The 13,421-nt window shown below is 47.9% G+C and overlaps 1 protein-coding gene across 1 annotated transcript in view; it reads left to right on the forward strand.

The window, feature by feature from the left end:
• Positions 1-2,182: 2,182 nt before the first annotated feature.
• Positions 2,183-13,421, forward strand: part of Pkd1l1 (polycystin 1 like 1, transient receptor potential channel interacting) — a 123,017-nt gene continuing 111,778 nt past the window's right edge. Inside the window, exons 1-3 of the mRNA XM_036201099.1 lie at positions 2,183-2,261; positions 5,355-5,457; positions 9,336-9,447. Of these exons, the coding sequence (XP_036056992.1) occupies positions 2,183-2,261; positions 5,355-5,457; positions 9,336-9,447 (294 nt within the window). The remainder of the gene's footprint in view (positions 2,262-5,354; positions 5,458-9,335; positions 9,448-13,421) is intronic.

A 13,421-nucleotide genomic window follows, 5' to 3' on the forward strand; every position in this document is an offset into this window, starting at 1 on the left:
AGCCAAGTACCCAGGGATAGTGAAATCCTGGATCTTGAAGGAGAACCTACAACCTCCACTTGTTAAACCCACACAATTCAGAACTACACTCTGAACATTTATCCTTGCACACACAGATAAATGTTGTCCTTACCCCTCAACAAAGAAACTTCTTTTCACAGTAGACAGAGACCATTACAGAAAAACATAAGTTATCAAAATGCAGAGTTCTAGAGCCTGGTCTAGATGAAAACTCCTGCACCTAAGGTTTAGGGAACTTTGCAGAAGAGAGGACAGGAAGAGTGGAAGAACCAGAGGACCAGGACATTTGTTCCAAAACTGTGTCCCCTAGAAATGTCGGAGAAGCTACACCTGTGAAGACTTACCTTCCTGCATAGCATTGTTGCTCTTCATGACCTGAACAAGAACAGCCCCAAGAGACACGCTGACTTGGATGGGGGAAAGTTCAGGAGGCCTCAGCCCTAGACAAAGAACTACAAGTAACTAAGAAATAAGTCTCAGAGCAGGAGAAACGGTCTTCCCCAGGGAAGAGCACACCAATTGGTTACCCAGCACCAAATGATCAGCCCTGGAATATATACATACAATAACATTATAAGGACTGAGCAGGTTGCATTTATATATTGAAGTGTGTGTGTGTGTGTGTGTGTGTGTGTGTGTGTGTGTGTGTGCGCGCGCGCGCGCGCAATTAAAGAAAAAGTCAGCCAGGCAGTAGTGATCCATGCCTTTAATCCCAGCACTCAGGACACAGAGGCACACAGATGTCTGAGTTTGAGGCCAGCCTGGTCTACAGGTCAACATCCAGGACAGCCAGGGCTATAGAGAGAAACCCTGTCCTGGAACAGCCCCCCCCCCCCAAAAAAAGGAAAAAGAGAGAGAGAGAGAGAAAGAGAGAGAGAGGCAGGCATTAATTTGAATGAGAGCAAGGTGGGAGAAATGAAGGGAAGAGGATAAATGATGTAATTATAAGCTGGAAAAAAATTTAGGTTATTTAAAAAAATTTCAGGGTCTGGAGAGATGGCTCAGAGGTTAAGAGTATAAGCTGCTCTTCCAGAGGTCCTGAGTTCGATTCCCAGCACCCACATGGTGGGTGACAACCATCTGTAATGAGATCTGGCACCCTCTTCTGGCCTGCAGGCACACATGCAGGTAGAACACTGTACATAATAAACAAACAAACAAACAAATCTTTAAAAAATTCAGACCAATAAATTTCCCCAGAGGACATATGTGTGTTGTACTTTTCTTTAAAAAGGTGTTGAAACGATTTAGATAAAAAGGTGGTCATGTGGATTCCCTGTGCTCACAAAAGTATCAAGAGAGAAAAATCACAGTGGTCACCAAACCCTACAACATTGTCGTCATCTCTACTATGATCACTGATGCCATCCAGACAGAGAACAGTTAGGAATGGTGTCTGCCCACATGTCAAATGGTCAAAGGAACAAAGGCATTTGGAGGCAACATTGAGACATTCAACTATTGCTCTAAACATTTTTATGTTGAAGTAAATGAGAACCATGGAAGATTATAGAAGGGATAGACATCATTTGTAATTCAATTATGTGTGCCAAAGTAACTCATCTCTCCTCTCCCCTCTACTCCCCACTCTTCCCCTCTCTCTTTCCCCTCCTTCTTCCCCAGCTCCCCTCTCTCTACTGGGGAACTGAAACCAAGGCCTAGACACATGCTCTGTCACTTGACTACGCCTCCATCCCTCCATTTCCCACAGTTGGCATCAGATGTAGCAAAACTGTTTTCTGTCACTTAAAGATGACCTTAAAAGTGTGCACTGACCTGGCATTACAGATGACAGGCCACCCTGCTGTTTGTCACAAAGCCATGGACTTTAAAGTACTTAATACTCTGTTCCCTCTAATGAGACACTGTTGATCTCTGTCCTTTTAGGGCATACTCACCTTTGAGGGAACAGCCTTCTAGCCTACTAGGGCTCCCTTGCAAGATGTTTCTCAGGGGTGCCTTGTCATTGGTTCATTGCCCTTAATATGCTAATGAGAGCAGGGAGGCTCACTGCTCTGGTTCCTAGGGAGGGAGGGCAGGAGGGCCAGGCCGGGCTGCATCAGGACCCTCTGTGGTCATCCTCCCACCAGCACTCACTCTTCAGAGCCAATTGTGATCTTTATGCTGAGCAGAAGACTCCATGGGAGCAGGCTGCCTGAGAATGGGCTGGAGGGTGGTCATCACAGCCTGGGCCCTGTACTCCTTGGAGCACTCCACTCCAGGAATGGGCTCAACCAATGGTAAGTTTCAGCTCTGTCACAGTCTTAGCCATCTACCCTCATCCCGTGCTGTGCCACCACAATTTACCAAAATCTGCCCAGACACTGTTTGATGCTCTATGTGTGTTGGGACCCTGAGGGTGGCGGAGGCTGGGAAATGGTGCCATAAAAGACACAGAGAATCCAAAGATAGGCAATAGCTGTCTCCAGGAACAGAGCAGAAATGAGTACTGGCAAGTTTGCTGCCTAAGAAAGGACACACTAGCCTGTGTATTGCTTGTGAGTGAAAGGTGGAGTGATGCTGGCCTGCCCTTTGGTGCCTTTCCGGCAAGCTCACTTTGAAAGTGTATGTTAGCTGTGAACTCATGCTAATCAGAATCTGGGCTGGAGACCTGGGATGCAAAGCTGACTATTCCTCCAAACATCCTTCTGGGGTTATCTTCCTTGTATCTTTTGTGATGCACCTATCACAGCTGCAAATGTGTTACTGCCCACATCTGAACCGGATGTTAGATGCCATCCGCAACATCCTAACATACAAGGATTTTTCTCGGGAAGCACCCAAACCTTTGATACAACAGATGATCTACTTTCTTTATTCCATAAATTGTATACACAAATGTTTGCCATTTTGTTTAGACTATTTGAATTCTTCAGGATATGCTACTTGCATGCAAGTATCCATCTGCCCTTTTCATTGTATACAGTTTAAATACCTTAACCCTTTTGTGCCTTAACAATACCTTAAACAATCATTTAAGTCAAAAGTTGTGTGTTAAATCTGAATGGAGCATTGGGGCTTTCAAAGAATGCCTTCAAAAGACACGGCTTTTGCTCAAAGCTTAGAAAAGACCAGTGGAGCTGGGTAGCTGCTTTCATTCCTTGCCATCTAGAAGATTCTCTTGAGGGTCATTCCAGAGGGGTTTCTGTCTTACATATTAATTTCATGCGAAGAAATGAAACCATCCCTTCTTTTTCCCCTTTCCTCCCTTAAGAAGAAGGGCATGGGGGACCCGGCCAGATCTTGGATGGCTCCTAAGTGAAGCCCAGACGAAGTGGTTATGAAACGGATCATTTTCATAAGCCACCGCATTAACTACATCCAGATGTTTGTACCTGGAGTGGTCTGTAGGGTGTCACGTGGCCTTCTCCAGTTGGCTTAAGCATGTCTAGTTCTCAGCATAAGTGGGGCGTGCCTCTGGCCTCTGCTATAGGTCCCTCTGTGCTATGCTCCTTATCATACTAGTGAGTGCTCAGCAGATCCCAGGCCATGCAGAATCAGGCTGAGTGTGGACAGCCAGCAACACCATTCCTTAGCTGGATATGGGCAGTTTAAGAACACAGCACCCACATGATTAAAAGAGAGAAGAGCCAAGCACAGGCTACCAGGTTGTTCCGAGGCAATGACAACTTCCTGCTCACTGTAGTTGAGCCCCAGCATTATTGCCTAGTGATGGGGAAGCTAATTCTTAATCTTCACTTACATTCCAGTAGCTCCCGCAGAGCTGGGTATTTCCCTTTCTTCATTCCTGTCCCTCCCTGGAGCCTGTGGTTAGGAGTGTGACTGCCACAAACTTTGAATTTCTCATCTTCATTACATCCAGTCCTGCCAAAGGCCAAAGGTGGCCGTCGGGTCCTGATGCTGGACATGGCAGGTGTCTTTACTCTTGGCTCACTTTAAACATGAGGTGTTAGATCTGTCACAAGGCATCCAGGATGGGGTGTTAGAGAGAGAGAGAAAACTGTTTGCATACAAACAAATTGCAAATTGAAACTGATTCAGTCCTTGAGAACAAATCCACTTTGAGTTACTAATGAAGCCGCAAAGCACACATTTCCCCAAATCCCTTGCACTTACCCCAACAAGCACAGACGAGAGAAAAATCAAAGGAATTAACAGAGAGAGAGAAAGAAGATTGGAGACCACCATCAGCCCTTCTTGGAAAGACAGGACACTGGTGTCAACGTGGACCTTTAGTCTCCATGGGGCGCAGAGGTTCTATGTACTCAGCCTGCCTACTTGAAAGGACTTTCAGCAAATACAGGATGTAGGTAGATTAGCCAGCCCAGCAGGCTCTTCTCTGTGCCCCCATGGTTCCTTCCCTTTCCCAACTGGGAAGGAACTTTGTACAGGAAAAGAATCCCCAACCTGCCAATTAATACTTTCCTCTTGAGTGCAGACCCACAGACAATTCTAGAAGGAAGGACTTTCTAATTTCCCGAGTAAGACAAAACAAGACTAAGTTTTGTAGACTCTCTATAGAGGTCGAAAAGTTTCTGTAACTTAGAATTAGGAGAACTACCAAACACTTTTAACAGTAATAAGGGGTTGCTTTGCAACCACAGAGAATTTGGTCCCTGCCTCTGAATGGCAAAATGGGAAATGAGATGACAGATACCCAGAACAGTTCCTTCTTTGGGTTCGCAAGAGAAGGGGTGCCATGAGAGATAATGCAGAGGAGCTTAGGATGCTCCCCCTGATGTAATGGATATGATTCTGGATGTCCCAGCTCCCTGGGTGCCTGGGCTTACCAGCTTCTAAAGCTGTTTTTATTACCAGATTTCTCTCACTTCTTTTGCACTAGCTTGAGTGGTTGATCTATTCCAAAAATCTCCTAAACAAACATGTCTCCTAAGGAGAGGGTAGAGAAGTAAGTTTTCTGATTGGGAAAATGTGGGAGCCCGTTTTCAGGTTCCTCGTGGCTTTACTCAGCAGGTCCGCATAGAGAAGGATGATTAGGACCACCGGCCTGAGTGCAAGGTGTCTGAGATGGTCTGCACTTGGCTGTGCTGGGTGGAGGTCTTTTGCTCCACCCCTTGACATCTCTATAAATACCCTGGGGCAGAGACAGGGCCCGTTGGAAAGGTTCCAGGCCCTCTTGAGGCTATCCTGTATTTTCTATTTATCTCCGCAATATGAATCCTTTTATCTAATATTTCCTGATGCTTACACTAAAGAAAACTCTGGGGAGCTGTGGGGTTGGTGGGTAAATGCCCCACAGGAAACTATTGTTGCCGTTTATCTTTTTCTCCGTGCATGCTGGGTACTCTGACATGAGTTCTCAGTACAGACACTAGAAGCCTCAAGTGTCTCTGTCACCCTGTGTCTTGCAGTGAATGAAGGAAAAAGCTGGTGTATTGAGTGTGGCATCCAGGATCAGCTAGCACAGCACATGGCTGAGGCAAAGGCCGAGGACATTTTTGAGAACCGGAAAAGGTGAGCAGGCACTGTTCTAGGCTTGGGTGGGGGAGATGAGCTGGACTGCAAACTCTGCACTCGGAAATGTTTCTTGCAAAAGAAATTGGATTTGGTTTAGATTTACTTATTTTATTTGTACGAATGTTTCCCCTCGTGTATATATATACATTCCTGGTGTCTACAGAGGTCAGAAGAAGGCATCAGGTCCCCTGGAACTGGAGTCACAGATGAATGTGAGCCACCCATGTGGGTGCTGAGAATTGAATGTTGTCCTCTGCAAGAGCAACAAATGCTCCTAACCTCTGAGCCATCTCTCTAGCCTCTCACAATGAATGGTTATACTTGGATGTGAACTGCCCCAGGCAAAGGCTCAGACATTGAACACTTGCTCCCAAACGGTGGCATTATTTGGGGAGCTTGTGGAAACTAGGAGGTGAGACATGGCTGGAGGGAACAGGTCACTCAGAGCACATTCTTGGGGCACCGTATCTCATAAACAATGTTTGCTTTTAAATGGCTTATATTAGATATTTTGTCGGAGTGACAAAAAGGTAAGACAGTAATAGTCCACTCTTCTTTTGGTGGAAGAAAAGCAGGATGATGTTGAAGGAGTTGCCTGGATTAAATAACTGTTCATATCTAGAACTGTTTTAGCCCGACTGCTGTCTTTATAATAAGTCAAGGTGTGCCTGTGATGTCCCAAAGTCTGACCCGAAATAGCTGTGTGTAAATTTAGAAAAGTCCAGTCTTTCTAGCTTTCCCAACACTCTGCTGCAGAGGGGCCTGAGCTCCGCTGTGGCATCCTGGTCGCTCATATCCCAGGCTTTCTCTCTGGAGTGCCATGCAGAGGGTTCTGAGCTCTGCTGTGGCATCCTGGTCCCTCATATCCCAGGCTTTTTCTCTGGAGTTCCATGCAGAGGGTTCTGAGCTCTGCTGTGGCATCCTGGTCTCTCATATCCCAGGCTTTCTCTCTTTATCCCATACCCTGAAGAAGGTTCTGTACTTACTTAAATGGAGAAGGAGAAAGACACAAGCTCTTGCCTTCTCAACTGTAGCAGTAGATGCTGCTGAGAATGCATTTATCACGAAGGTCTTTGAGAGGTCTCCCAAGGCTTCTTTCATCCCTGAACCATGCCCATCATCCTTCCTACCAACCCAACAGGTTGCCTGCTGTTGGCAGAGGACAAAGGTTGCCTGTCAGTTCCTCCGGAGAAACCAAACATAACCAAACCAAACACTGATCCCAGGGCACAGCACATCCTATTTCCAATCTCTCCTCCCTACTCCTTTAGTGTGGCATACCAGTGTTGTTCTGGGGACATGTGTTACCTTAAACTGCTGTCCGCTGGCTGCTGGTGGCCAGATGTGGCGCAAACATCTCCCATACCCCCTTTCTAAGTCCTGAAACAGTCAAGCTGGTCTGGCCTTGGAAGATAACTGTCCTCTGGCCTGGCATGAGGGGCAGCTGCTGCTGGGACCCTGCTGCTCTTCTGAGTCAGACTGAATATGTCCCAAATTCCAGTGTGGGACCCTGGCAGGACACTTCTCCTCATCCCCACTGTCCTCACCTCCAAACCTGAGTACCCTTACTGTCCCATCTGTCTACCCTATCAAGTTACTGCAGACAAGAGGTGAAGGAGCATCAGAAGAATGTTTGCACACCTGCCTTTGAACTCACTGTCTGCTTCTGTGTCCCAACCATCCTTTCTCTAAAGACACCAAGAAGCAAGAACAATTGGACTGCCCTTATTGCTACTTGGAAATGCCTCTGTTCAATGTCACTACTGCCAAACATTGTTCAATTTCGCGCTGTATTTTCCCCATGCCTGTTTAAAATTACCTGCCCTTTGTTTTCCTCAAAGATCTTCTCCCGCCGACTTGCAAATTCTTGGTGTTAAAATATTCGATGCTGTCAGTCAGAAGTTATAAGAAATTACCCCTTTGCTGTGAGTAGCAAGTAGACTGCCCCTCAGCATGGTAATCCTCACAGTGGAGAGAGGTTAGGAGCCCTTTTTCACAGTCCTCTGACCTCCAGAGTCCTGCCATCCTTTGAGTGTGCAACGTGGTTGCTGGTTCCAAGGCTGTCATCTTCTTGTTCACTCCCCCTTTCGCTGGTCTTTGAAAGGTGACCCTAGTGAGAGTTAGACACTGTTACCTTTGGAATTATTCAGTAGTTTAACAGAGGCCATCCGCACCTGCTGCCTCTTGTAAATTTCACGTTTAGGCTGCTTGAGTACTTCTGGGTTTCTCCGCCTCTCTTTGCCTCCATGACGTCCTCATCTGCCCTCTGGCGGTGGTTTCCTGGTTATTACATCAAGAACCAAATTGATGAAAATTGGCTAGAAACCACCCAGGGTTTTGGTCTTTAAACAGCCTTACTGAAATTAAAATACACACATCCTTCTCATCCCCTTAACACCCAACAAAGGTAAAAAGAAAACTATAGATTTAAGTGCATAAAAAGAGTTGAATGCATTTACACACACACACACACACACACACACACACACACACACACGAATCCAATGCCAAAGGATCAGACTAAGACCCTTAACTGTAATGGAACAGCACAGGCAGCCCTTGCTGGTGCAGCAACCCCAGCACCAGCTCTGTGATACAGGATTCTTTCTTCTCCATCGAATTAGAGGAAGATGGGGCAGGGGGGGGGGGGGGGAGAAGGAAGAGGAAGAGAAGTGGGAGGGGGGAGAGGAGGCACTACTGTCCAGAAGGGCACCATATTTTGCAGGAGCTAGGAGATGGGTGGTGATTTCATTACTCCACAGCCAAAACTGGAACCCACATTCTAGTTCCATATCAGCCATCTGCTGCTCTCAGATTGTTTTTGACTGTCAACTGAGTGCTGGCCATAATTAGCTCAGGTATTGAGGAGCCAGGTCTGGAGGGCAAGGTCCAAGGCCTCAGGCTGAACCAAAGATTAGAGTCTGGAGAAACCGTCAGGGAGTACAGGGGAAAGTCTTTGAATGGAGCTGGGCAGCAGCTTTTAGTGCCCCTAGAACCAGCGTGAATGCCAGCTCAGTGTGAATGCTGGCTGATGAATATTTTGTTAATGATGCCAACACTTCCAGGTTAACTTATTTCCCTCAACCTTCATGACCTCGCCATACAAAGTAATTACACCCACCCCCTGTGTTTGCCTTTGGTTCCTGCAACCACAGATCCAAGACAATCCCCTAATAGTAACCAAAGATGTGTCTGGACTGACAGCTTGGACTGTTTCAGCCCATAGTGAGTTGGCCTTGCTGATTTTGACCTGCAGAGGAACAGCACGTGAGGGCCACAAGTGAGTGGCAGAGCAGAACTACCAGTCACAGTCTAGAGGTGGAGGAAGAGCTCCTAAAAGGTCCCACAATCCTCCTGGGAGAGCAGGTCTTCTTGGGTTCCACACCTTCCCATAACACAACTCTGGGGACAAAGCTCTTGATATCCAGACCTCTGGGAGCCACAGCCTGATCTGAGTTTCTCTGGAGGCTAAACCAGAGGATAAATAATGCATGGTTTGTGTAGGTGGCTGAATCTTAGTGTTCCTCCACAGAATGTGGTCTCAGGGCCTAGAGAACAGCCAATGAGGCCGGAAGTGGGATGCAGAGAAATCCCAGAGCCTGGGATTGAGCTTGAGTGTCAGCTCCTTCCACCTGAGCCGAAAGACAGACCCAGGCTTCCAAAGAGCCTGGTGGGAATTGAATTCAGTGAACTAGAGAAAGCCTCTGATGTGAAAATGCAAAAGCCACAGAAGTGAGTCACTCTTTGCTTATGTGAAAGTTGCACTGTGCCTGATGCATCTGTGATGGAAATACAGACGTGGACAAGGAGCAGCACCACGTGGCAGCCTGCTGCACTGACTCCTCCATTTTTCCCCCATGCATAGGTGTTTCCAGCTGGTTTGTTCCCTTTCCTCATGTGATGAGACCCCAGCTGCGCCTGGGGAGACGGGGTGTCTTCGACTTTGTGGCTGCAGCCTCAGAGCCTTCTGCAGTGGCCTGCCAGTTGGTAAGGAAGGCCTCGGGAAAGGGGCAAAGCCACCACAGCCAGGCCGCAGGTACCCACGTGTTGACGGTTTTACTCCATGCGCCATCTGTCCAGCTTCCTACCTAGGGGGAGGCAGGCTTGTGGTTTGGAGCCCCTGGTGGGTCCCCAGCCTTTGGGTATACCCCATTAACAAATGCAGGTTAAAGGCATAGAAGCAACCAACTTCATGTCTGTCTTCAAAGGGTCCCTGCTGCATCCACAGGTAAAATAATGTCCGATGGATGCACGGAGGGGAAACAGACAGGACAAACACAGGTTCTGAGGCTCAGACGCCTTTCTGGGAAGGGAAATCAGGGCCAAAGGAGCAGTTAGAAATTACGAGTTTGGTCGGGAGTTAGACCACGGTAAGCCGTGAGACTGGGATAGGTCAAGGCCTGGGCTCTACCAGTCTAGCAGGCAGAGAAGCAGCTAGGAAGCTAAACGTCCTTAGTTTAACAATGAATTCCTCAGGCTTCAACTTCCTGTCCTGAATAAGAATGTCACACTGTTCTTACTAAAGACTGCTCCTGTGGGAATTCCATTGTGTACTTTAAGAAACAGAACGAAATACAGAGATTTTGCTCTGGAAATGGTCAATGGTCACTGTGCCAGAGTAGTATCTGTTTTTTGTTTGTTTGTTTGTTTGTTTGTTTGTTTATTTTTTTGAGATAGGGTTTCTCTGTGTAACAGTCCTAGCTGTCCTGGATCTCACTCTGTAGAACAGGCTGGCCTTGAAACTCACAGAGATCCGCCTGCCTCTGCCTCCTGAGTGCTGGGATTAAAGGCATGTGTCACCACTGCCCAGCAAGCAGTATACTTTTAATCTCTTTACTGGGCCCTAACTCCATACTCTCTGCTTCAGAAGTGCAGGGACCACACCCAGAGAAACCCTGAGTCTACAATGAAATCCACAAAGACCACAAAGACTGACAGGGTGCAATGGTTCCAGGACCTGGTTCCCTGGCTCCCTGGCTCCAGGTCTCCTTCACACAGACAGTTGCTTCATTGTTACTCTTATTATTATTTAGGTGGTTCAGATGGGACCCAGAATTTCACAAATGCTAGACAAGAACTCTGCCACTGAGCCAAACCCACAACCCCTAATATTATATCGTCATTGTTGTCGTAGTAGTGTTTTGAGGCGAGGTCTTGCTTCTTGCTGTGAAGCATGGGCTGGTCTCAAACTTGTGATCTTCCTGCCTCAGCCTCCTAAGTGCTGGGGTGACAGGCATGTGCCACCATCCTAAATGTTTGTGTGTGTTATTGCTGAGGACTGAAGCCAGGGCACTCTACCACTGAACTCTCTCCGAGCTGGGCTGCCCCAAACTTGATGACCAACATCCCTTACAAAAAGGCGTTATCACCTGGGGCTCTACAACTGACTGAGGAGAAGAGATGACAGGTCTGGGGCATTTTCTCTAAAAATGTAAAAATCATTTTTAAAGCTCTTCATGTCAGTGAATTGTGTAGCTCCCACTGAGAACAGGGCGGCTCTTTCTTCACCTGTTCGAGCTCAGTAACATGGTGACAGATCAGAGAAACAAAACATTTTACTCTTCTGGTTCAGTTCAGTTTTGTAAATATTTTCCTCATGGATGTGAGCAGTTCACAAAATTCTTTCAGACCAAGGCTGGAGAGATGGCTCAGCGGTTAAGAGCACTGGCTGCTCTTCCAGAGGTCCTGAGTTCAATTCCCAGCAACCACATGGTGGCTCACAACCATCTATAATGAGATCTGGTGCCCTCTTCTGGGCAGAACACTGTATACATAATAAATAAATAAATAAATCTTGAAGAAAAAAAAAGTAGTGCATAGAAATACTTGCAAGCAAAAAACCCACCCATATAAACACACACACACACACACACACACACACACACACACACACACACACACACACACACACACACACACACAAATACAAATCTCTTTCAGACCTGAGTTGGCTGCATGATTGGCAGCAGAGCCTTATTCCACATATACTCAGAATGTTTGGTGCCATGACCTCAGATTATCTTCTTTCAGTTCATATCAATACACTGGACTCTGGATCGTGAATAGAAGCATCAACCAAAGTGTTTAAATTAGATTTGACATTGCCCTAGAAAGTTGAAAACTTGGGGACACTGACTGCCTGCGTCCTTGCCCAGAGGTGCTGTGAACACTACAGGGTTTGAAGCAGGGTCCCTGTTGGGATGACCTCGTCCTCTTCTGATTTGGGTTTAAAATCTACTGCCCTGCCCAAAGCAGCCTTCAGCTCTCAGGCCTCAAGCTCCCGCCTGTGAAAGGAAGCCGGCCCAAACAGAAGCAGCAGTGCACTTAGGCTGAGCCTTCATCCTCACACACACAGCACTGTGCTCCCCTCCATCATCACCCTCCTCCAGGGCGGCCAGGGCTATGCATTGCTTCCTGCACGCTGCCCAGTGGGTTCACACCCAAGGCCTCTCAGGCAATGAGAACGAAGACAGACTCACAGGACACAGCATCCTCAGGATGGGCCTTTTCACAGGGGCCCCTGAAGAGGAGTTAGAGCCCATGCTTCAGCCAAGGCTCCTCCGTCTCTGCTCTCATCTTCCGGCAAGCGGCCAACCTCAGAATGTGTTTCTCCTTCTCTAGAGATCCAGACTAACCCAGAGCTCTGTGTGAGTGATGAGCATGGCAGATGTCCTTCGTATGCTCCAAAAGGGACAGCAGGAGACACACAGTCACAGAGGCTATCTTCACCAGCTCCCTGGGACAAGGTGCACCTTTCACTGGGCCACTTAGGCTTTTCCTTCTGAGAACAAGTGTGTGTGTGTGTGTGTGTGTGTGTGTGTGTGTGTGTGTGTGTGCATGCGTGCTTGAGCCTGGGAGGTACACATTGAAGTTTTAAAGCCTTCATTCAGTCATGAGGACAAGAAGGCAGAGGGGCCTGTGCCTCAGCCCAGGCAAATGGTGGTGGTGGGGTGGGGTGGGGTGGGGTGGGGTGGGGTGGGGTGGGGGGCTACCCCTCACACAGAAACTGGTGCTGTCTCTCAGGTATAAAGGGTGGGGTTTCCCTTCAGGTGGAGATGGGGCTGTCCTTCCAGTTGGGATGGGGCTATCCTTTGGGTAGTGGTGGGGTGCGGGCTGCCCCTCAGTTGGAGGATGAGAGTGGCCCTTGAGTAGGGGGATAGCAATCCTCAGGAGTCAGGGTGAGATTGCCCTCAGGAGGGATATGGCACTGTTCCTTAAGTGAGGGGTAGTACCACCCCTCAGTCTAGGGATGCTGCTGCTCCTCATGTGTGTGGGGGGGATTACCTCCCACCATAGTTCCAGTGTCGGTGAGGCTGCGAGCAGCACAAAATGTGGAAACAGCAATTTTCTTAGTGGGGCATGGGAGCTATGTGAAGGCCTCTACTAAAGAGTTACTGTTTACGTGGAGGGCCATAAGTTCCCCGAGGGCAAAGAGAGATGGAGTGTGAAATCCTAGGGCAGAGAGGCACTCACCGGTACTGTGAAACATAAGACAAGGAGATGAAGGGGGAGAGGCAGTTGTCTTAAGGGGAGTGGGGCACGGTGGGGGTGAGGTTCCAGAACAAAAGTAACTTGGAATGACCTGCCTTAAACAGGAATGAAATCTGATGAAAACAGACAAGCAAACCAGCCCAAAGTTACTTGTGGCTCAAGTGTGGGGACTTGAGGTGGCCAGCTTTGATAGAGACTTCGTCCTAATTCTCAGCCCAGCTGTCCAGGTCTCACAGGTCTCAAGGAGGTCTGCATGGGTCAAAGTGCAGGTGGCAAAGCCTCTGGGTCACAGGCTCATGGCCCATCTAGGTTCTAGGTGCCCCTCTCCTGTCCCACCCCCTAAGTTCTACTTTAAGCAGGCCAAGCCCCTTGGATTTACCACGGACTTCCAACTTCTATCTGCTCCATCTGTTCTAACTTAAGTAGCACCCATCCTCCCCGACCTCCCAGGCCACACTGAAGCATGCCAC

The sequence above is a fragment of the Onychomys torridus genome, chromosome 10 (genome assembly GCF_903995425.1).
Source record: "Onychomys torridus chromosome 10, mOncTor1.1, whole genome shotgun sequence".
NCBI classification, from domain to species: Eukaryota; Metazoa; Chordata; class Mammalia; order Rodentia; family Cricetidae; genus Onychomys; species Onychomys torridus.